Source organism: Carcharhinus amblyrhynchos, chromosome 23 (genome assembly GCF_965287045.1).
Source record: "Carcharhinus amblyrhynchos chromosome 23, sCarAmb.v2.hapA, whole genome shotgun sequence".
Lineage (NCBI taxonomy): Eukaryota > Metazoa > Chordata > Chondrichthyes > Carcharhiniformes > Carcharhinidae > Carcharhinus > Carcharhinus amblyrhynchos.
In genome coordinates, this window is record NC_137346.1 from 12,774,315 (window position 1) to 12,796,271 (window position 21,957).

Genomic DNA, 21,957 nt, shown 5'->3' on the forward strand with positions numbered 1-21,957 from the left:
TATGCCTGTATGTCTTCTTAATTGATTCTGAAGAGGAGCTTATGTCCGTGGGGATATTGCTTAAATTGGAACTAATAGAAATAGCTAGCAGCAAAAAAACTAAAGCTCTTCATGTTTAAAAGTTAAGCTAATTCTTTTTGTTATATTTTAACTCTGCTGTTAAATAAAGTTTGTTTTAATAAAAGCTTCCTAGTATGTCAACTGAATCACATCCAGGGCAGAACAAGTTATGCTCACAGAAATGTCAAAAACAGTTGGTGTTCAGACTAACTTCATAATACATCTTAAGAGTTTCTGATCTGGTTTCAAAAAGCAGTCACGTGCGACTTCTCTGAAATCTATAGTCGCACAAAGTCACAATGAGAGACAGGTGTTATAACTCTTTACATACCTGGTGAAAATATATCTGGGTTGAAGCGAATGTCAAAAGATGTATTGCTGACAGAACCAACTGCTTTGTAGGCATTCAGAATAACCTCCTTGCTCTTTGGGTCAACTGTAAATATCGAAGACAAGATAAAGGTAATTCTAAGAACAAGTCACATCAAAAAAGAAACTGCAGCAACTGTTCCACTGAACGGCAACAAAGCAACCCAGTTTAAAATCCAACATGCATCTCAGGAATGTTATTAGAAGGGGGGAAAGGGAGTGGAAAATTGGGTGTTAATTGCCCCAAAGATCAATAACCAGCTTCATCCAAAAGATCTAAAGATTTAGATAAATTAGCCCAGGAACATAGCCTTTAGACAGAAAGCATGTTGAATTACAGAGTGGAGGGGGCAATCCAGGAATTAATACATTTCACCCACAGAATTAGTTTTGAAAGCAATCAATGCCACCCTGATTAAAGATTCACCACCATAACCATTAGGAGATCACAGCCGTTCAAGAGAACTGCTTCCAATTCAATACCTGCTCTGTCTTCTGATGCAATGGACTCTGCAAGATCTCTAGCTTGATCTAATCCAGAAAGGTTTTCCTCAGCCTTACCATCTTCTGACACAGTTTTGTTGTTCTCCACGGCCTTGGTTACACAAGAGCTACCATTCTCTGTCACAGCGGCGCAATCCTTCTCTTGCTTGTTGGCCTTCTGCTGCATCAGCTGCAAGGCAGCCAGCTTCATAAAAACAAGATACCTGTGAGGGAGGCGGAAGGGAGTTACAAACTGGAAAAGACTCCAAAGCTCATGGCCAATGATCAACAACACTGCCAATCCCTTTACCCATGGGGAGGCAAACCTTCTGTTGAGGATTAGAAGTTTACAAGCAAGTCTAGAACTCAAGGGCACAACCTCAGAGTGGAGAAACGCTCCTTTAAAATTGAGACGAAGTGGAATATCTTCAGCTGGTGGGTGGTGAATCTGTGGAACTCATTGCCACAGAGACCAGGTAATTGAGTGTCTTTAAGACAGAGATAGATAGGTTCTAGATCAATAAGGGGATCAATGGTTATGGGGAGAAGGCAGGAGAATGGGGATGAGAATCATATCAGCCATGATTGAATGGCAGAGCAGACTCGATGGGCCGAATGGCCTAATTCTGCTCTTATATCTTATGGTCTTACGATCTAAGATGGATTTGAGACAGATACTTCAGAAGCTGACTCCACAAAGCTGCCAAAGTGTCTGGAACCCACGGCTACACTGTGACAGTTGACATAGCAAAACTGAATGGGAGATGTTGACGATTACTTATAATATTAAATGTTGAGATAAGGGAGTGGCGCTTTCTGTCATGTGGACTGACTGAAGCTATGAGCAGTTTGACAGTGAGCCACATGCGGCAATACTATGGAATGAACAAAAGCTTGATCAGAAATGTTATGGAGCAGCTTAAAGGAGGAATGGCAGAGGCAGAGGAGTTTGGGGAGGGAATTCCAGAGCTTTAGAAGAGGGGTCTTGGCAGTGGGAGTCATGGCCACTAATAGTGGGCTACATATATCAGGGCTGCTTAAAGGACCAGAATTAAAGGAGGGCAGATATCTCAGAGGGATGTTGGGCTAGAGGAGATTCCAGAGATAGAGAGGGGGTCACACTCCCTCAGATCATGCAAACACAGTGTGAGGTTTGGAGCGCACTAAAAATGCAGAAACTAAGATTTATTTTGGAGGTCAACAAAGGCTAGTATAGGCCAGTTAAAAAGTTAGCCTGACTTGGTGATCACATGATTCTGGATAATAATGAACTACATTTTATCCCAAGCAGGTAATTTTTAACAAAACATGCAGAAAATACAGACTTTTTGAGTGTGACAGATCAAACCATTTAACTGTGCACTGCGATGGATTGTGTGAGAGCATTCTACAGAGAACAGTTACTGCTTCACTCAACCTATCAGCCCAGAGGGAACTAATTTCCGAGCACGGACCTGGGGCTGTGAGCAGCCACTAGGAGACACCAGGGTGCCCAAGGATTACAGAGTGCATACATACCGGTGGCCATTTTCAGTGGGGGTGTGGGGAAGGTGTGTGTGTTGGAGGGAGGGAAGTGTTGGAGGGCGCAGAGGGAGTAGTGGGGGAGCAGAGGGGCTGGTAGGGAAGATGCATGGGGTGGGACGGGGTGTGTAGGGGGATGCTGAAGGGCTGGTGGGGGGGGGGGGGGGGGGGTGGAAACACTTAGCCTGACGTGGTGATCACATGGCATCACATGGTGAGCAGTGAGGTGAATGCTAAGCAGTGGGGGGGCTGGGGGGTCAGCAAGAGGGCAACAGGGTCAGCAAGGGGCCAATAGACATGGCTTTTATCCAAACCGAAGAGATGGAGATACGACCAGCCACTCTGCAGCTGAGAAACAAAATGCCTCTATGACGTACAGCACCTCAACCGAGATCCAACATACCCCATGCTTGGGGATGCTTGTGTAATTCTGCACTGACCTGTGCTCAACGAAGGCCTCAATAAGCTCCTGCCTCAGACAGGACAGCCTGTGCCTGTGTTCCTTGGGGAAGCCCATTTTGCTACATTCCTCCGGGAGCTCCTCGCCTTCCACAGGCAGGAAGTTCAAGTCTGGCGGGAAGGTGCGCAGCAAGTCCAAGATGTAATGGCGACTGTCGTTCCCAATGATGCCCTTGCACTCGACTGAGGAGCAGAGCTCCACTTCCTCGTTCTTGTCGTTAAGGACGTTGTGCTTCTGAATTTTGAGGGGTCTGGCTGTCTTCTCCAACAGCTCCAGGTATTTGGGGTGAGAGACAACTGTTTTACCAAAGTCTATGGACCCATATATCACACTCTGTTCCTGCTCCCGCTCCAGAATGCCAGGAATGATCGACTGTGCAGTCACCCTGTAACCCCTGTAGTCCACAACCACAGTCCCCAGAGTGTAAAGTCCTTCCACATCCACCGCGTTGTAGGCCCGGACTCCATTCAGGTCATTTGTGGGAGCCACGTAGGCTGCATTGTCGCCACCAAAGTCCTTGTAATGGTCACGGACGTCAAAGCCCAAGCTGAAGAAGATGTTGTTCCAAATGAACATCTGCATTTTGGTTTCTTCCCCAGGATTGATGGCCATGACATTTCCATCAATCACGGCCATCGCACCGCGGGTAGCAGCTGCTGCAAAGTCACTGTGCACCTTTAGAAAGGAAAAGCAAAAGAAAATACAGCGAACGTGAGTGTCGTCACTGCTGGTGACACCTTCAGGTGACCAAATTATAGAGGTAGGTAAGTAATGTTCTTAGGACAGCACGGTGGCGCAGTGGTTAGCACTGCTGCCTCACTGCGCCACTTTCAGTGACCTGTGTGCCTGTACACCCAGATCCCTTGGGTGTACAGAGGGACCCGGGGATTCCAGGTACTGCAGGAGAGAGAGTTCTCTCCCTCTGAATATTCAATCCGGTTTTGCCGGGGAGACAGCTAACCACTGGAGTTGGAAGAAATTCAAGTTTGAACCCTCACCCAGATACTAGACATTGACACATCACAAAATGGAACCCCAGGTTATCATTATTCACAAATGACCATTCCCATTACTTTGAACAGCAGGTACACAGACGGGTGGCACGGCGGCACAGTGGTGAGCGCTGCTGCCTCATAGCGTCAGGGTTCAATTCCGGCCTCGGTCACTGTCTGTGCAGAGTTTGCACATTCTCTGCGTGGGTTTCCTCCGGGTGATCCGGTTTCCCCTCTCAGTCCAGAGATGTGCGGGTTAGGTGGATTGGCCATGCTAAATTGCCCCTTAGTGTTAGGGGATTAGCAGGGCAAATTTGTGGCGTTAAGGGAATAGGGATTGTGGTCGGTGCAGACTCGATGGGCCGAATGGCCTCCTTCTGCACTGCAGGGATTTTATGATTCTATGGAGGGAGAATTGAACAAAAGCTTTGATATTTGTCAAAGTAACCCAGAGATGGGTGGCAGAGCAATACACACCAATGAATATGAACTGTGAACAAAAACCATTTTACCTTGAAAATAGCGCGCTCGCGGAGAAGCCTTTCCGGAAGGTTCTTGCGTGGGAGCTCTCTGGTTGTTTGCAATTCTTCATTCCAATCCCTTGTCTGGAGACACCCAGAACAGATTGTGAGAAAATGTACATGGAAAGGATAGCATTCACTTATAGTTTTCTTTAAACTGGAATTTGATTAGAATCCAGCAGAGTGAAGCAAAATCACATTCTGATCAGAAAGACATTCAGGGAGGCCTGGAAGTGAACTAGATAAAAGGGAATGGGGTAGCTAGAGGATTGAAAGCTCTGTTTATAAGAGATTATATTTAGTATTGTATTACATCCTCCAGACATCCCTAAGCATTAAAGTCAAAGAGTTATACATGTTTGAAGTGTAGTGCTGTGACGTAGGCAACTGTTAGCAGCCAATTAACACAAGAATGTTGTGTCACACATGGCTAAGGAATGACTGTTGCTCAGGACACCAGGAGAACTCCATTCTTTTCTGAATAGGATCATTTCAATCCTGGCCTCAGTTTACTACCTTATCTATAGCACAGCAGTACTGTACGGAAGGGTTGGCCTAGTTTTACATACTCCAGCTCGTAGTAGGACTTGAGTCCATATCCTTGTGACTTCTAAGTGAGAGTGCTACTAACTGAGCCAAGCTGGAAGATGGCATTCCTTTTTCTTTATGGCAGATGGCAATGGCCCTCCACTTCGCTCCACAGTGGTGTTGAGGTCAACTGTAGCAGCCTAACCCTTGCTGTAAACACAATCTCAGCAAAAGAGATTGAACACAAGGATCTCTGCAACACCTCCAGTTTTTCCACATGTACATAGGGCAGCACGGTGGCACAATGGTTAGCACTGGCTGCCTCACAGCGTCAGGGACCCGGGTTTGATTCCCAGCTTGGGTCACTGTCTGTGTGGAGTTTGCACATTCTCCCCATATCTGTGTGGGTTTCCTCCGGTCTCCCCTCTCACTCCAAAGATGTACAGCTCAGGTGGACTGGCCTTGGTAAATACACAGGGATAGGACAAAGGAGTGGGCCTGGGTAAGATGCTCTTTAGGAGAGACGGTGCAGACTTGATGGACTAAATGGTCTCCTACATTGTAGGGATTTTATCAGTACATAAAGGACAGTGTGATTCTCTTACTCAGAAAGCTTTGTCAATATAAAACCATCAGATGCTGAAAATGTGCAAATTTATAGAATCATAGAATCCTACAGTGCAGAAAGAGGCCCTTCGGCCCATTGAGTCTGCACCAAACACAATCCCACCCAGGCCCTATCCCCATATCCCCACATATTTTACCCACTAATCCCTCTAACCTACGCATCCCTGACACTAAGGGGCAATTTCTTAGCATGGCCAATCAACCTAACTATGGAACTATGTTCAATATTAAAAATTAACCGACAACATGTTGCAGTTATATAAAATCTTAGTTAGGCCACATTTGGAATATTACATGCAGTTCTGGTCATCACACTACCGGAAGGACGTGGAAGCTTTGGAGAGAGTGCAAAGAAGGTTCACCAGGGTGCGGTCTCGAGGGTGTTGGCTATGAGGAGAGGTTGAATGAACTACGATTGTTTTCACTGGAAATACGGAAGCTGAGGGGAGATCTGGTAAGAGGTCTACAAAATGATGAGAGGCATAGACAGAGCTTTTTCCAAGGGTGGAAGTGTCAATTACAAGGGGGCACAGGTTCAAGGTGAGGGGGGGAAAGTTTGAGAGGGAAGAGCGGGAGGAGTTTTTCACACAGAGAGTGGTGGGTTTCTGGAACATGCTGCCAGAGGATGTGGGGGAAGCAGGAACATTAGCAACATTTACGAGGCATCTGGATGGGTACTGGAATAGGGAGGAAATAGAGGGATACGAACCAAAATAAGGACAGAGGGTTTCTTTTAAATTTAGTTGGGGCATCATGATCAGCACAGGCTTGGAGGGCCAAAGGGCCTGTTCCTGTGCTGTACTTTTCTTTGTTCTTCGATATTTATTTTCCGAGTTGTAAGAGGATCATTGGAACACAACTTCATGTTGAAATGGTGCTCTTCAGAAAGTAACCGTCACATTTATGGTGAAATAAAAACCAGGAATGACACCACGATGAATATTTGATAATGAAATGAACACCCGTCACAAGGTGACTTTTAAATGCCAGGCAACATGAGTGAGCTATTAAACAGAGAGACGCTCAGTGCAGGGTCAAGGTTCACTGGGCTGCTGATCTAAGCATTAGTGTGAACAGAGGCCAAGGACCTTCCTCCTGCAGAGTAGGAGTAGATAACAGAACCAAAACCAGTGTGATAGCAATCCAGGTGCAGGCTGTATCTCCACATAGGGTGACTGGGACACACAACAGCACAAAAACAATTTGAATGGCAAATAAATAACTAAAAGACAGTAGCTACAGGAGACAGAGTTTGGCTTCTTTTTTATTCAGTCATGGGACATGGGCATCCCTGGCTGGCCATAATTTATTGCCCATCCCTAGTTGCCCTTATTCAAAGAGCAGTTGAGAGTCAACCACAGTGGTTAGCATTGCCACTTCACAGCTCCAGGGATCTGGGTTTGATTCCCGGCTTGGGTCACTGTCTGTGTGGAGTTTGCACATTCTCCTCGTGTCTGCATGGGTTTCCTCATGGTGTTCCAGTTTCCTTCCACAGTCTAAAGATGTGCGGGTTAGGTTGATTGGCCGTGCCAAAATTGCCCCTTGGTATCCTGAGATGCGTAGTTTAGAGGGATTAGTGGGTAAATATGAAGGGTTATGGGGGTAGGACCTGGATTGTGGTCAGTACAGACTCAATGGGCCAAATGGCCTCATTCTGCACTGTAGGGTTTCTATGATTCTAACCACATTGCTGTGGCTCTGGAATCACATGTAGGCCAGACCGGGTAAGGACGGCAGATTTCTTTCCCTAAAGGGCTGAACATTAGTGAACCAGATGGGTTTTTCCAACAATCGACAATGATTTCATGGTCATGAGTAGATTTGTAATTCCAGACTTTTATTTTATGCGATTCAAATTCCACCACCTGCCGTGGTGGGATTCGAACCCAATGTCACTGTCAGTGCCTTGTTACAGTGCACAGATCAGTCTACAATACCTGGCCTGGTATATGCTCCTCATAGCCCAAGCGTGAAGTGTATGCATCTTCTGCGCGGACACAATCCATGGCGTGCTCCACTGTGGGTGCAGTCCAACTGTACACTTGGAAAGGAGTGGCGATCCTTTCAAACGGGTGCCGCTGAACCCTGCATATTAAAAGATCACACAGGTCAGTAAAGCAGAGTTTAATTATTTTAATTGTACCACCACAACACACGCCCCACCAAACAGCAAGTAGGCTCATCTTAAAGGCATCATGGAACTCTCAGAATCCCTACTGTGAAGGAGGCCATTCGGCCCATTAAGCCTGCACCAACAACAATCCCATCCAGGCCCTATCCCCGTAATCCCAAGTATTTACCCTGCTAATTCCTGAGTATTGTCCTGACACTAAGGGGCAATTTAGTATGGCCAATTCATCTAAGCCACACTTCTTTGGAGGAAACTGGAGGAATCCCATGCCGACATGGGGAGAATGTGCAAACTCCACACAGATTCAAGTGACCCGAGGCTGGAATTGAACCTGGGTCCCTGCAGTTGTGAGGCAGCAGTGCTAACCACTGTGCCACTGCCTGCACTTTCTAGATCATGGTTTAGCCAATTCCATGGGGCACAGCAATCCTGCAGCCATTATTGTCCAGTACAATTTATTATGCTGCTCTAGGTCTATAAAGACTATACCCTCTATCCTTTCGGTGAGATGCTGGAGAGTGCTGCCAGGCTTAACATGAGGGAGTAAGGCAGAGCTGAACTGCACCGAGTAAGAAGCATGTTGCAGCTTTGTATTTCTCCAGCATAAAGATCTGGTCCCTGTAACACCAGCCTGGAATTCACTAACATTCAACACAATTGAGACAGTAACGTAAGTTACAGAAGTGCCAGAATTCATTCATTAATCATCACCCTCGAGTGTATAATTTGTCCATGAGGTGCAGGTGTCACTGGCTAGGCCAGTATTTATTGTCCATCCCAAATTGCCCTTGAGGTGGTGGTAGTGAGCTGCCTTCTTGAACCACTGCAGTCCATGTGGTGTAGGTACACCCACAGTGCTGTTAGGAAGGGAGTGTCAGGATTTTGACCCAGCGACAATTCCAAATTAAGCTTTCACTTAAGGTACGTCAGATTAAAGACCAAACGAAGTTTCAGCGTACTTCAGAATTCAATGCATAACTTCCAATTCTGTATTTAGAGTGGATGGAAATAATGGCATTCCTGTGTAAAACGTAGTTTCAAAGTGACTGCCTCAGAAAAGCTATTGTGCAACAGACGGCTGAGGAGGGCTTTAGGTCCCTTACTTGCCAGTGTGAATGGCTGATCGAACACCGGTTTCTGGAGTGTGTGAATAGCATCTCTCACTTCTCTTTGCCCAATATCGCCGGTGATGCACGATTAGTGGTAAATGCGTGCACACTTCCTGCCTGCCATTCTGAGGCCTCACAGTGCCTGAAAAGCAGGTGCTACATGGTCCAAATTAACAATAACCTACATTTATACCGTACCTTTAACATAATAAAACATCCCAAATCACTCCACGGAAACGTAACAGAGAATATGACACTGAACGACGTAGGAGCAGGAGCAGGCCATTCAGCCCATTGAGCCTGCTCCGCCATTCAATACCATTATGGCTGATCATCCACCGAGGCTATTTGTCCATATTATTCCCATATTCCTTTGCGTCACTGACAGATATCTAAATACCAATCTCTGCTTTAAGCACACGTAATGCCCGAGGTTCCACAGGCCTCAAGGGTAGAGAATTCCAAAGGCTCACAACACACGGGGTAAAAAAAAATCTCGCTCTGAGTGGTTCCCCCCTTATTTTGAACTTGTGCCCCTCATCTACATCTACCCTGCCTCGATCTTTAAGGATTTTGTAGGTTTTAATAAGGCCATCTCTCATTTGTCAAAACTCTAGAGAATACAGGCCCAGTTTGCCCAATCTCTCTTCATAGGACAGTCCCACCATCCCCGGAACAAATCTGGGTGAACATTCTTTGCGTTCCCTCAATTACAATAACATTCTTCCTAAGGGAAAGGACTTTATCTGCACATACTACTCCAATGGTGTGTTCTAACCAAGATTCTATACAATTGAAGCAAGACTTCAATACCCCTGTACACAAACCCTCTTGTGATAAAGGCCAACATCTCATTAGCCTCCCTAATAGCTTGCTGTAGCTGCATGTTAGCTTTCAGTGACTTATGGACGAGGAAACCAGGTCATTTGTCACATCTACACTTTCTAATCTCTTCCCATCTGTTCCTCCTACCAAAGTGGACACACTCACATGTTTCTACATCTGGAAGGAAATTTTAGGTCAGATGACCAACAGCTGAATCAGAGCTGGGTTTTAATGAGCGTTTTAAAGAAGTAAAAGTAGAAGTTCAGGAAGGGTATTCCAGGGCTTAGGGCCTAGACAGCTGAAGGCTGAGGTGGAACCATTCAATCAGAAATGCTCAAGAGGCCAAAATTGGAGCAGCACAGATGTCCGAGGGTTATGGGGTTGGAGGAGATAACACAGATAGGGAGAAGCAAAGCCATGAGAGATGTGAAAACAAGGTATGGAATTTTCATAGAATCATAGGAGTCCCTGCAGAGCAGAAAGAGGCCATTCGGCCCATCATATCTGCACCAACCACAGTCCCACCCTGGCCCTATTCCTGTAACCCCTCATATTTACCCTGTTACTCCCCCTGACACTTGGGTCAATTTTTCACGGTCAATCAACCTAACCAGCACATCTTTGGATAATGGGAGGAAACTTGAGTACCTGCAGCCAGAATTGGACCCGGGTCCCTGGTGCTGTGAGGCAGCAGCGTTAATCACTGTGCCGCCCACATAAAGTCAAAGTGTTACTTGACTGGGAGACAATGTAGGTCAGTGATCCCAGGAGAGAAAAGTAAACAGGATTTGGTGTGAGACAGCAGGGTTAATCCCTTACGAAACCCTTATGTTACTCTATTACCATTAAACAACTATAATGGAATTTGCAAAACTCCACACTGTACTCTAACTGTGGCCTAACCAATGTCTTGTGCAGATTCACCAGCTTCTTATTTTTGTATTCGCCCTGCTGCACACAAAAGCCAGGATCCCATTATCTTCCCCCATGTTAGCTCTGCTGTAATGTGCTTCACTTGGTCAACTCCACAATAATAAACTGGACGTCATGCTGTAATTGTAGTCTTTACTGGAATTGTGGAGGAAATGAATCACTCAACGTGGCAACAAGAAGCTGAATGAGTATTTCCACATTTATGCTTTTCTCCCCCCACAGAGACAGGGTGGAAGTTTTAAAGTTTATTTATTGTGTCACAAGTAGGCTGACATTAACACTGCAATGAAGTTACAGTGAAAATCCCCGAGTCGTCTCACTCCAGCACCTGTTTGGGTAACACTGAGGGAGAATTTAGCACCTAACCAGCACGTCTTTCAGACTGCGGGAGGAAACCGGAACACCCAAAGGAAACCCACGCAGACATGGGGAGAACGTGCAAATTCCGCATGGATGGTGACCCAAGCCAGGAATCAAACTCAGGTCCCTGGCGCTGTAGGCAGCAATGCCAATCAATATGCCACCCCAGATGTTTTCATACCCAAAGAAGCTTTATTTCCCTAATACAGACACAAAGTATGATGAATGCACTGGAAAAACTCAGCAGTAACTCAGCAGGGAAACAGTTAAACTTTCAGGTTGAGATGACTTATCATCAGAACAATACAAACTCCCCCACCGCCCACCACAGTTACTTGATGGGAAGTAGAAACGTATTTCTCAAGTTAATTCTGTCTCAGGAAAAAGAACACACAGAAAAAGACAACTCACAGTCGCGGCACAACTCTCACCTCTTTTTTTGTAAGGCAGCAAAGTTCTTTTTGAAAATAGGACTGATTTGGCTCAGTAATTCCACCAGGGAATGGCTGAGGAAGCTGGGGTTTGCAGGTTTGGGATTGAAGCTGTAGGCTGTCGACCTGTCCAGAGTACAAAAACCAGCGTTGTTACAAGGGCAAAAATACACTGCATTTATAAAGTTACGCATTTTGCATTACCATGCGAATTTAACTCGAGCAAGATTATATCCAACACATCCATCCACGCATTTTGTTTTGTTCACAGAATCTCTACAGTGCAGGAGGCCGCCATTTGTCCCATCGAGTCTGCACCAACTTCAATCCCTCCCAGGCCCTATCCCCATAACCCCACATATTCACCCTGCTAATCCTCCCTTGATACTAGCTCAATTTAGCATAGCCAATCCACCTAACCCGCACATTTTTGGACTGTGGGAGGAAACCGGAGCGCCCGGAGGAAACCCATACAGGGAGAACGTGCAACTCCACACAGAGAGTGACCCAAGGCTGGTTCCTGGCACTGTGAGGCAGCAGTGCTAACCACTGTGCCCTAGGACATGGGCATCGCTGGCTGGCCAGCATTTGTTGCCCATCCCTATTTGCTGCCCATCCCTATTTGCCCTAGGGCAGTTGAGAGTCAACCACATTGCTGTGGCTCTGGAATCACATTTAGGCCAGACCAGGTAAGGACGGCTGATTTCCTTCCCCAGATGACATTAGTGAACCAGATGGGTTTTTCCAGCACAAGACAATGGTTTCATTGTCATCAGTAGAATCTTAATTTCAGATATTTTTACCAAATTCAAATTCCATCATCTGCTGTGACAGGATTCGAACCTGGGTTCCTAGAACATTGGCTAAATTTCTAGATTAACTCTCTAGCGATAGTACCACTAGGCTATTGCTTTCCTTTGAACACATTTCTTGGACCTGAGTTATCCAGCCGCAGTTTCCTCCAGAAGACTCAGCGCATTGTTTTGCTTGTGTTACATGATCATTTTACCAGATATCCTTTGTCAAGCTCACACCCAGTGCTCATTCCCACGATAACAATGCGCAACAACCAACATGAACCCAACTGCCAAAAGGCAGGAGATCATTTAAACTTGCTCCTCCTGCAGGGACCTTGTATTCAAATTGTACAATGATTTCACGAGTTCTAATTTGTGTTTTCAGGAGCTTACAAAAGAAACCAAAGTAGTAATGTCAGATCAGAATCACAAACTGCCTCGTAGTGGTAGCGAGGGTCAGTGAATCATTTTCTTACAGGGAAGGAGAGGGGGAATGGGGAGGGGTGGAGGGGAGGGAGGCGATGAGAAAGGAGGGAAGGAAATGGTTAGCGCCGGGGACCCAGGTTCGTTTCCAGCCTCGGGTGACTGTCTGTGTGGAGTTGGCATGTTCTCCCGTGTCTATGTGGGTTTCCTCTCACAGTCCAAAGATATGAGAGTTAGGTCGATTGGCCATGCTAAATTGCCCCCTATTGTGAGGGGCACTAGCTCAGTAAATACGCAGGGTTACAGGGATGGGGCCTGGGTGGGATTTTTGCTGACCCAATGGGCTGACAGGCCTCCTTTTGCACTGTAGGGATTCAATGAAATAAAAAGAAGTCTCACAACACCGGGTTAAAGTCCAACAGGTTTATTTGGAATCACGAGCTTTTGGAGCGCTGCTCCTTCATCAAGTGAGCAAGCAGCGCTCCGAAAGCTCATGATTCCAAATAAACCTGTTGGACTTTAACCTGGTGTTGAGAGACTTCTTTCTGTGCCCACCCCAGTCCAACACCAGCATCTCCACATTATGAAATAAAAAGACAGATGACCATAGCGACTGGGCCACGGCTGCATACCTTCTGCCAGTGTGGGCACAAGCTATTGACCCACCCCTCTCATCTATGAGTGCCAGAAATATAGTATGGGAGGTTGTGCAGCACCCACTAGAATGACAGTCAGTACAGTAATTATATGGGAAATTGCTGACAAAACCCTTCTGCCATGCCCCAATTTTGCGAAGGATTGGAGCATGTGCTAGTTGTGCATGTTAACTTGTGTGAATCTGTTATAGTGCAGGAGCTGGGACAGAGGCCCCTTGATCTCACCAGATCTACAGTTAGCAAAGTCTTCCAATTCCTCAACTCACTCCCTTTCACTTGAGCGGACAGTGAGTGGCAACTTGCCGACTGGGAACTCAGTTGAATTTCACAGCCAGTTCAGCCAACAAACGCAAACTCTTCCATCCACTCAGCAATTGTTCCTGCAAATCAAGGGGCTAGGTGGGTAGCAGAAAGCAAATATAGATCAGATCAGTCTGCAAGTTCTTTTTTTTTTGCAATCAAGCCACACATAGGGAAATCTTCTCAATGGGGCAAGTTTCCAATTTCACTCGTTTAACTATGGGAATGAGATGCATTATCACAGAATCCCCATAGTGCAGGAGGCGGCCATTCGGCCCATCGAGTCTGCACTGAATCCCAAAAGAGCATCTTACTCAGGCCCAATCCCCTGCCCTATCCTGCAATCCCACATATTTCCCATGGCTAATCCATCTAACCTACACATCTTGGGACACTAAAGGGACAGTCTAAAGATGTGTGGGTTAGATGCATTGGCCATGCTAAATTGCTCCTTAGTGTCCCAGGATGTGCAGGTTAGAGGGATTAGCTGGGTAAATATGCGGGATTACAGGGATAGGGCCTGGGTGGGATTGCTGTCAGTGCAGACTCGATGAGAAGAATGGCCTCCTCCTGCACTGTAGGATTTCTATGATTACCATGGCCAATCCATCTTTGGAGTGCAGGAGGAAATGGGAGCACCCAAAGGAAACCCACGCAGACATGGGAAGGATATGCAAACTCCACACAGACAATCACCCGAGGCCGGTATTGAATCCAGGTCCCTGGCGCTGAGAGGCAGCAGTAAGAACCACTGTGCCACTTTCCTCGCAAGAAAGAACAAAGGGAGGATGAGATAAATAAATCCATAATGAAGCCAGCATGGTAACGCACGCACACACACACAACTTACTGATTCACATAGAAACCTCGGGTGGAAGCAGTGATGCTAACATGTCGATCCTCCATGGTAACTACGTACAGATACATCAGATCACCGTGCATCTTCCGGTTCCCTGGTGGAGGGTTCCAGCCACTCATAGTTAACACTTTCAGGCACTGCAGAGGCTGTGGAAAGGGAGAGAAATGAATTAAAAAACACAATTCCTGAACTGGACATGTATTTACATAGTGCCTTGCATCAAGCCTTTGCAACAAGGTTGGGGAGGGGACCATCAACTGTGCAGTGATGCAGACAATGTCAGAATGATTTCAGCGAATCACAGAACTCCTACAGTGCAGAAGGAGGCCATTCAGCCCATCGAGCCTGCACCAACATTCACACCCAGGCCCTATCCCACTTAACCTCATGCATTTACCCTAGCTAATCCCCCTGACACTAAGGGGCAATTTAACATGGTCAATCCACCTAAGCTGCACATCTTTAGCATATCACATAAAGCTTGTAATCTACCATACGGAGTGTAATCTGCTGTCAGAAGGCAGTATTTCTACATCAAATATTCCCACTGCATCAAAACAGCTCTAACCAAAAACTTGAGAAGATTTGGTCCTCTGTGACCACAGTACATTCATCTTCTCTGCACCATCTGATAGTCGACCGTGCCACCCTGGTCTTCAGCGCCCAGACTGGCGGAAGTGCTCTCAGTTGGATCAGCTCTGACCACTGTGCAGCAAGGTCTTCATTTCCCATCCCTGGATTTACCCCTGGGGCTCCTCCTCTTCCTGAGCGACCACACGCCCAACAGCCAGCCACGGATAAGTCACAACCTCCGCCAGTCGGCCATCGAGGAGGCGGATGTCCATTGTCTTGGACCTCCACTGAAAGCTGGTCATTAATTCCACCCCTTCCCTCACCTACCTACCACCCCAGGTGTTTTCCCGGATTCTCGGGGTAGGATTTTCTGGCCACGCTTGCTCCAAAACTGGACAATCTCACCCGAGATCAACAGACCTTTACATGGTCTCGCCCGCTACGATTCCCGTGGTGGGTGGGATAGAAAAACTCCCCCCTCGGTTCCATCCGAACCCCAGGCTCAGCTTTCGATTCCACATCCTCTTCAAAGACCATCATTCTCAACTGGCACAATATTCAGCATCTACATCCCTGGTGCAGATTCCCTTCTGAAACTCTCAATGTCTTTGGCACCTTCAGACTTGAATGTTTCACCGCTGTCCTGGACAACTTGCCTTCCTCCCCAAACTTCAGCTTCTCCAAAACCCCACAGCCCTTATCTTACCCCACGTACCTCTATCCTCACAAATCCACAATTGGCTCACAATCAATAGAATCCCTACCATGCAGAGGGAGGCCATTCGGCCCATTGAGTCTTCATCATCCACAATCCCACCCTGGCCACATTCCTGTAACTCTACATAATTACTCTGCTAATCCCCCGACACAATTTAGCATGGCCAATCAACCTAAATCGCCAAGCAGAAACTGATAGCCAAGTTCCACACACATGAAGATGGCCTCAACCGGGACCTTGGGTTCATATCACACTACCTTGTAACCCCGCACCATTTGGCCTGGGCTTGCAAAATCCTACCCAGCACCCTGGTTGGAGACAATTCACACCTCTTTAACCTGTGATTATCCCTCTCTCCACTTGCATTGTCCGTACCTGTAAAGACTTGATTACCATTATCTTGCAATTGAGTTTGTGTTTATATACGCCCTGTTTGTGAGCCCAACTCTCCACTCGCCTGAGGAAGGAGCAGTGCTCTGAAAGCTCGTGATACCAAATAAACCTATTGGATTTTAACCTGGTGTTGTGAGATTCTTACTGAATGAACCTGACCCGCACATCTTTGGAGTGTGGGAGGAAGCTGGAGCACCCAGAGGAAACCCATGCCGACATGGGGAGAACAAGCAGACTCCACACGACAGTCACCCAAGGCTGGATTTGAACCTGGGTGCCTGGCGCTGTGAGGCAGCAGTGCTAACCACTGTGCCATTGTGCCTCCAGCCTCCTCTCGAAATTTGTTCCAGCCTCCAACCATCCTCTGGGTGAAAATTCTTCTCCTTACGTCACTTTTACTCCCTTGTCCATTATTTTGAATCTGTGTGCTCTAGTTCTTGATGGTCTCCTGGGAGGGAGCAGTTTCTCACTATCTACCCTGTCCATACCCCTCAGGATTGCAAACATGTCCATCCTAGAGCCATAATAGAGCTAACGTTAGGGCGGCACGGTGGTTAGCACTGCTATCTCACAGCACCAGGGACCCGAGTTCGATTCCTGGCTCGGATCACTGTCTGTGTGGAGTTTGCACGTTCTCTGCATCGGTTTCCTCCACAGTCCAAAGGTGTGCTGGTTAGGTGGATTGGCCATGCTAAATTGCCCCTTAGTGTCAAGGGGATTAACAGGGTATAGGTATGGGGTTATGAGAATAGGGCCTAAGTGGGATTGTGGTTGGTACAGACTTGCTGGGCTGAATGCCCTCCTTCTTTCTGCACTGTAGGGATTCGATAATTCTATGAAACGTTCACACCGTGTCTCTCTCAGACGGTACCTGACCTGCTGAGTATTTCAGGCATTTTCCATTCCAATTTCCGCATTTCTGGCAACATTTCGCTTTTACCTTTACATCCTTGGTCTGTGGCTGGAGGAAGAGCAGAGGACGATCCTTGCTTCCGGGAAGGATGTGCTCTGGGGGCGTGCAGTCAATTTGCTCCAACTCTGAGCCTTTCCTTTTACGCTTCCCGGTGTCTGAAAAGCAATGTTTAGAAAATTGCAGTCAGAAATCAGTGGCGCTCGGCCTCTTCATCAGAAACCTTAACATCCACTTTACCCGAGGGCTACCTTTACCCTCAGTGACCTGGTCACTGCAGAACATAACTGATGGATTAGTTAATAAATGGACCAGGATTATTTCATATTGGAGGAAAAAAAATCATTGTGAAAAGAACTCCCAGAACAGGCAATTCAATCCACAATTCATTTGCAGATAGGAAATCTTTGTTTCTCCCCCCATTCTTCTGCCTCCCCCCCCCGCTGCCCCCAACCACACTGCCTTTTGAGACTCACTTTCTGTCACAGCTGTCAAACTCCAACCGCAGAAACTAAACATCTGTACTTGGCTTTAACAGCTGGACAATGCAGGTCAGGGCTGGCTTCCCTCCCCCTCAATGTAATCATAAATCACGGTCAACAGTTCAGGAGAAATTGTTAAAAATACACCAGCGGTCACTACACATTTCAGCATGAACTTTTGTCACGAGAAATTCATTTTTTTTTTGAAAAAAGCTTTGTCAATTTTCTCCTGCCCTGACCGTGTTTCTTGACTGTACCTCTCCAAGCATCATTCTCCATTACCTCACCAAAGCAGCCATTACTCACCAGCAGCTCCCGACCGCCAATGGCACCAGGTTACTCAACAGCATTGCATACCCCAATGATAATCTGGTGCCTGCGCACACTTCCTGTAAAATGGGTGGGTGGTGGGATTAGGGGGGTAGTGGTTGGGTGGTGAGGGGGTGGGGGAGATGACTGGATTGCCATCAGCAGCAGGAACTTCGATCGCACGGGTGACAGGTTTCCAGGTCCAGGGTGCGTGAGAAGTCTCTCAGCACCAGGTTAAAGTCAAACAGGTCTATTTGGAATCACAAGCCTTCGGAGCTCTGCTCCTTCATCAGGTGAGCAGACCTGTTGGATTTTAACCAGGTGTTGTGCGACTGTGCCCACTCCAGTCTAACTCCGGCATCGCCATGTCGATATTTAGGTTGCCTTTGCTGGCAGTGAAACCGCAGTGGACACATTCACAGTGTCTGCACCGTCACTGCCGGCCTGCGTCAAAGAATGAGACCATCCGTAATACTGAGCAATAGGAACGTAGTCAAACAGAGGCAGCGTCAATAAAACGCGTTTAATTTTTCCACCACGGTTAAGGATTGAAGTTTTCACAGAAAATGGAATCCCAAAGCTTGAGTCAAAATTCCCAGGTTTGCCGTAGTGATTTGCTCACTGCCCAGCTTGCCACCTCGGGGGAAGAAGGAGGGACGCGCGCGCGCACACACACACACACACACACAAACCCTTCACCATTTTATCACTGTCCGGCTCTCTTCTTACCTCCCAAATCGCCCTCCGTGAACATGCTGAGGAATGACAAGGAATTGCAGTCTACACCATTGTAGGAATCAGAGGGATCCAAACTCTTCAGAAGGTCTCGGATATGTCGCACGTGGATTCGAGCTTCTCGGACGGTGTAAGGCTCTTTGGGAATACACCAAAAAAACCAAAAAAGTGATTAACCCCCTTCAACCCAACTCAAATTCAATACAGCTGGTGACAAGATAGTGATGGATGGGAAAAGGCCATTCAGCCCATTGCCCTTCATCAATCCAGGGATATCCTAACACACCCTTGCCTTATTTCACTGTAGCACCCAACAGTTGATTCCAAGACATTTCCCTCCACTGCTTGAAGAGGAAGATCATTTTGCACGTTCACTATGATTTGAAAAGAAGAACTGAACTCAATCAGTCTAAAAACATAGTTCAGCCACCTCCCTGCCGAGCTGATACGTCCACGTTTCACTTGTGTTTTCTCAATACACCTCGTACTCGGGAGCAATACGGCGACACAGTGTTAGTACTGCTGCCTCACAGTGCCAGAGACTCGGGTTCGATTCCCGGTTTGGGTCACCCTCTGTGCAGACTCTGCACATTCTCCCTGCATCTGCGTGGGTTTCCTCCGGATGCTCCAGTTTCCTTCCAGAGTCCGAAAGACGAGCTAATTAGGTGCATTGGCCATGCTAAATTCTGCCCCAGTGTACCCGAACAGGCACCCTAGTGTGGCGACTAGGTGGATTTTCACAGTAACTTCATTGCCTTGTGAATGTAAGCCTACTTGTGACACTAACAAACAAACTTCTTAAAAAATGGATCTTGGGATCGTCTGCAAGGCTTATTCACCAGTGAGGCAACACAACGAAAGGAATGGGTCTTTTCAAACCTCCACACCTACAAATTTCAATAAGAACAAACCAGGAAACGATGACTAGAAAACCAAATTCAATTGATTCAGCTGGGGCTCACTGGGCAGGTGTAGCCTACAGCCTGTAATCGAGACAACCCCTAGTGGAGGGAAGAAGTTATGTGGAGTTAGAGAGGTGTTGCTAAGATCCTCGGAACTACAGGGAGCTGGTCCAGTGAGATGTTTAGCAGGCTCGGAGCCTTAAGATAGGCAACAGGATCGGTCGAGGCAGGAAGAGAACATAAGAAATAAGAGCAGGAGTAGGCCATCTAGCCCTTCGAGCCTGCCCCGCCATTCAATAAGATCATGGCTGATCTGTCGTGGCTCAGTTCCACTTTCCCGCCCTCTCCCCATAACCCTTAATCCCCTCTCTTATCAAGAGCCCATCAACCCGCTTCTTAAAAATATTTAGCGAGGCAGCCTCCACCACTTCAACGGGCAGAGAATTCCAGAGATTCACCACCCTTTGAGTGAAGAAGTTCCTCCTCAACTCCGTTCTAAACCGCCTCCCCTTTATCTTGAGGCTGTGCCCCCTAGTCCTACTGTCTTTTTTGAGCGGGAAGAGTCTCTCCACCTCTATCCTGTCCATCCCATTCATCATCTTATACGTCTCAATGAAAAGGTCATCCCATGGATCTTTTTCTCTGTCAACATGATCGATCTCTGAGTTGATCAGAAACAACTGGCTGAAGGGACAGTGAGCACAACACATCTGATTAGGCTTGATTCTGAAATTGGGCATGAGGGAGGCGATGGTCTAATGATATTATCGCTAGACTATTAATCCAGAAACTCAGCCAAAATTCTGGGGTCCCAGGTTCAAATCCCGCCAAAGCAGATGGTGGAATTTGAATTCAATAATAAAAACATCTGTAATTAAGAATCTACTGATGACCATGAAACCATTGTCAATTGTTGAAAAAAACCCATCTGGTTCACTAATGTCCTTTAGGGAAGGAAATCTGCCGGCATTACCTGGTCTGGCCTACATGTGACTCCAGATCCACAGCAATGTGGTTGACACTCAACTGCTCTCCAAGAGCAACTAGGGATGGGCAATAAATGCTGGTCAGCTAGCGACAACCATGTCACATGAATGAATAAAAAAAAAAAGGACTAATTCACAACATAGGAATTAGGAGCAGAGACAGGCAAATTCAGCCATTCAATCAGATCATGGCTGATATATCCCTGGTCTCAAATCCACCTCCCCACCTGTTTCCCACAGCCCTTTTTTATTAGAAATATATCCATCTCGTCCTTGAAGCCATTCAATGATTCAGACTCGACCGCGCTATGGGGCAGCAAGTTCCACAAATTCACCACCCTTTGTGTGAAGTAGTTCCTCCTCACCTCAGTGTTAAATCTACCGCCTCTCAGCCTATACCTGTGACCTCTTGTTTTAGATTGTCTCACAAGAGGAAAACAACTAAAGATGAAGATCGAAGGCCCTTTGAACAGGAGACCAAGATTGAACATATTAAGATAAATCAGAAAGTAACCATTAAGATGATATAAAGCTTCAATTTCAAAAAAATCTAAAGATGATAGGACAGAGAAGTGAGGGAGGCGACAAACTGCACATTCTGACTCTGGAAAAGGACAAGGAGTGGGAGAGTCCAACAATACCTTCTACTACTTTCAGATTGGAGCCTTCCTGTAGGCCTTCAATGGATTTGAGTTCAGAGAAGTTGTCCAGAACATTCCCATCCAGCTGTAGAGAGAAGCATGTCCGATGGCACGTGTCCTCCCTGTCCATAAGGACCTGATGGATTTCCTGCACCATCTCCTGGGGAGAAACCTGGAACCAAAAAAGGAACACAAGTAGGAAAAATAAAACCACCTTCAGTATCGTGTAACATTCCCACACGTGTCACAGAACCACTGTCTCACAATAGCTTCAAGTTTCTAGATGTCCAGATCATCAGCAACCTGCCCTGGTCCCTCCACGTTGATGCTATAGTTAAGAAAGTCCACCAACACCTCTGCTTTCTTAAGAGACTAAGGAAATCTGGCATGTCAGCTACGACTCTCACCAGATGCATCACAGAAAACATCCTTTCCAGATGTATCACAGCTTGGTGTGGCTCCTGCTCTGCCCAAGACCACAGCAAACTACAAAAGGTCATGAATGTAGCACAATCCATCATGCAAACCAGCCTCCCATCCACTGACTCGACAAAGCAACCAGCATAATCAAGGACCCCACGCACCCACGCATCTCTTCCACCTTCTTTTGTCAGGAAAGATACAAAAGTCTGAGGTCATGGACCAACCAACTCGAGAACAGCTTCTTCCCTGTTGCCATCAGACTTTTGAATCGATCTATCTCACACTAAGTTGATCTTTCTCTACACCCTGGCTATGACTGTAACACCACATTCTGCACTCTCTCCTTTCCTTCTCTATGTACAGTATGCTTTGTCTGTGTAGCACGCAAGAAACAATGCTTTGCCCTGTATCTTAATACGTGATAATAATAAATAAAATCAATTGGCGGCCTGGCTTCCGCACCACTTGTAATCATTTTGTTAGCTGGAATAAAGTCAGTT

General features: G+C 46.7%; 1 protein-coding gene across 4 annotated transcripts in view; it reads right to left on the reverse strand.

Annotated features, from left to right (window-relative positions):
• Positions 1-21,957, reverse strand: part of cluha (CLUH binding protein of NUMT mRNA a) — a 97,129-nt gene that overhangs the window by 39,329 nt on the left and 35,843 nt on the right. For 3 of the 4 annotated variants that reach the window (XM_080210367.1, XM_080210369.1, XM_080210366.1), the window contains exons 3-12: positions 21,035-21,206; positions 18,500-18,643; positions 17,010-17,137; positions 14,377-14,531; positions 11,351-11,476; positions 7,499-7,646; positions 4,398-4,490; positions 2,874-3,568; positions 913-1,136; positions 392-496 (exon numbers count right to left, since the gene is read on the reverse strand). In XM_080210367.1, the coding sequence (XP_080066493.1) occupies positions 392-496; positions 913-1,136; positions 2,874-3,568; positions 4,398-4,490; positions 7,499-7,646; positions 11,351-11,476; positions 14,377-14,531; positions 17,010-17,137; positions 18,500-18,643; positions 21,035-21,206 (1,990 nt within the window). The remainder of the gene's footprint in view (positions 1-391; positions 497-912; positions 1,137-2,873; positions 3,569-4,397; positions 4,491-7,498; positions 7,647-11,350; positions 11,477-14,376; positions 14,532-17,009; positions 17,138-18,499; positions 18,644-21,034; positions 21,207-21,957) is intronic. The other variant, XM_080210368.1, reaches the window with a different exon arrangement.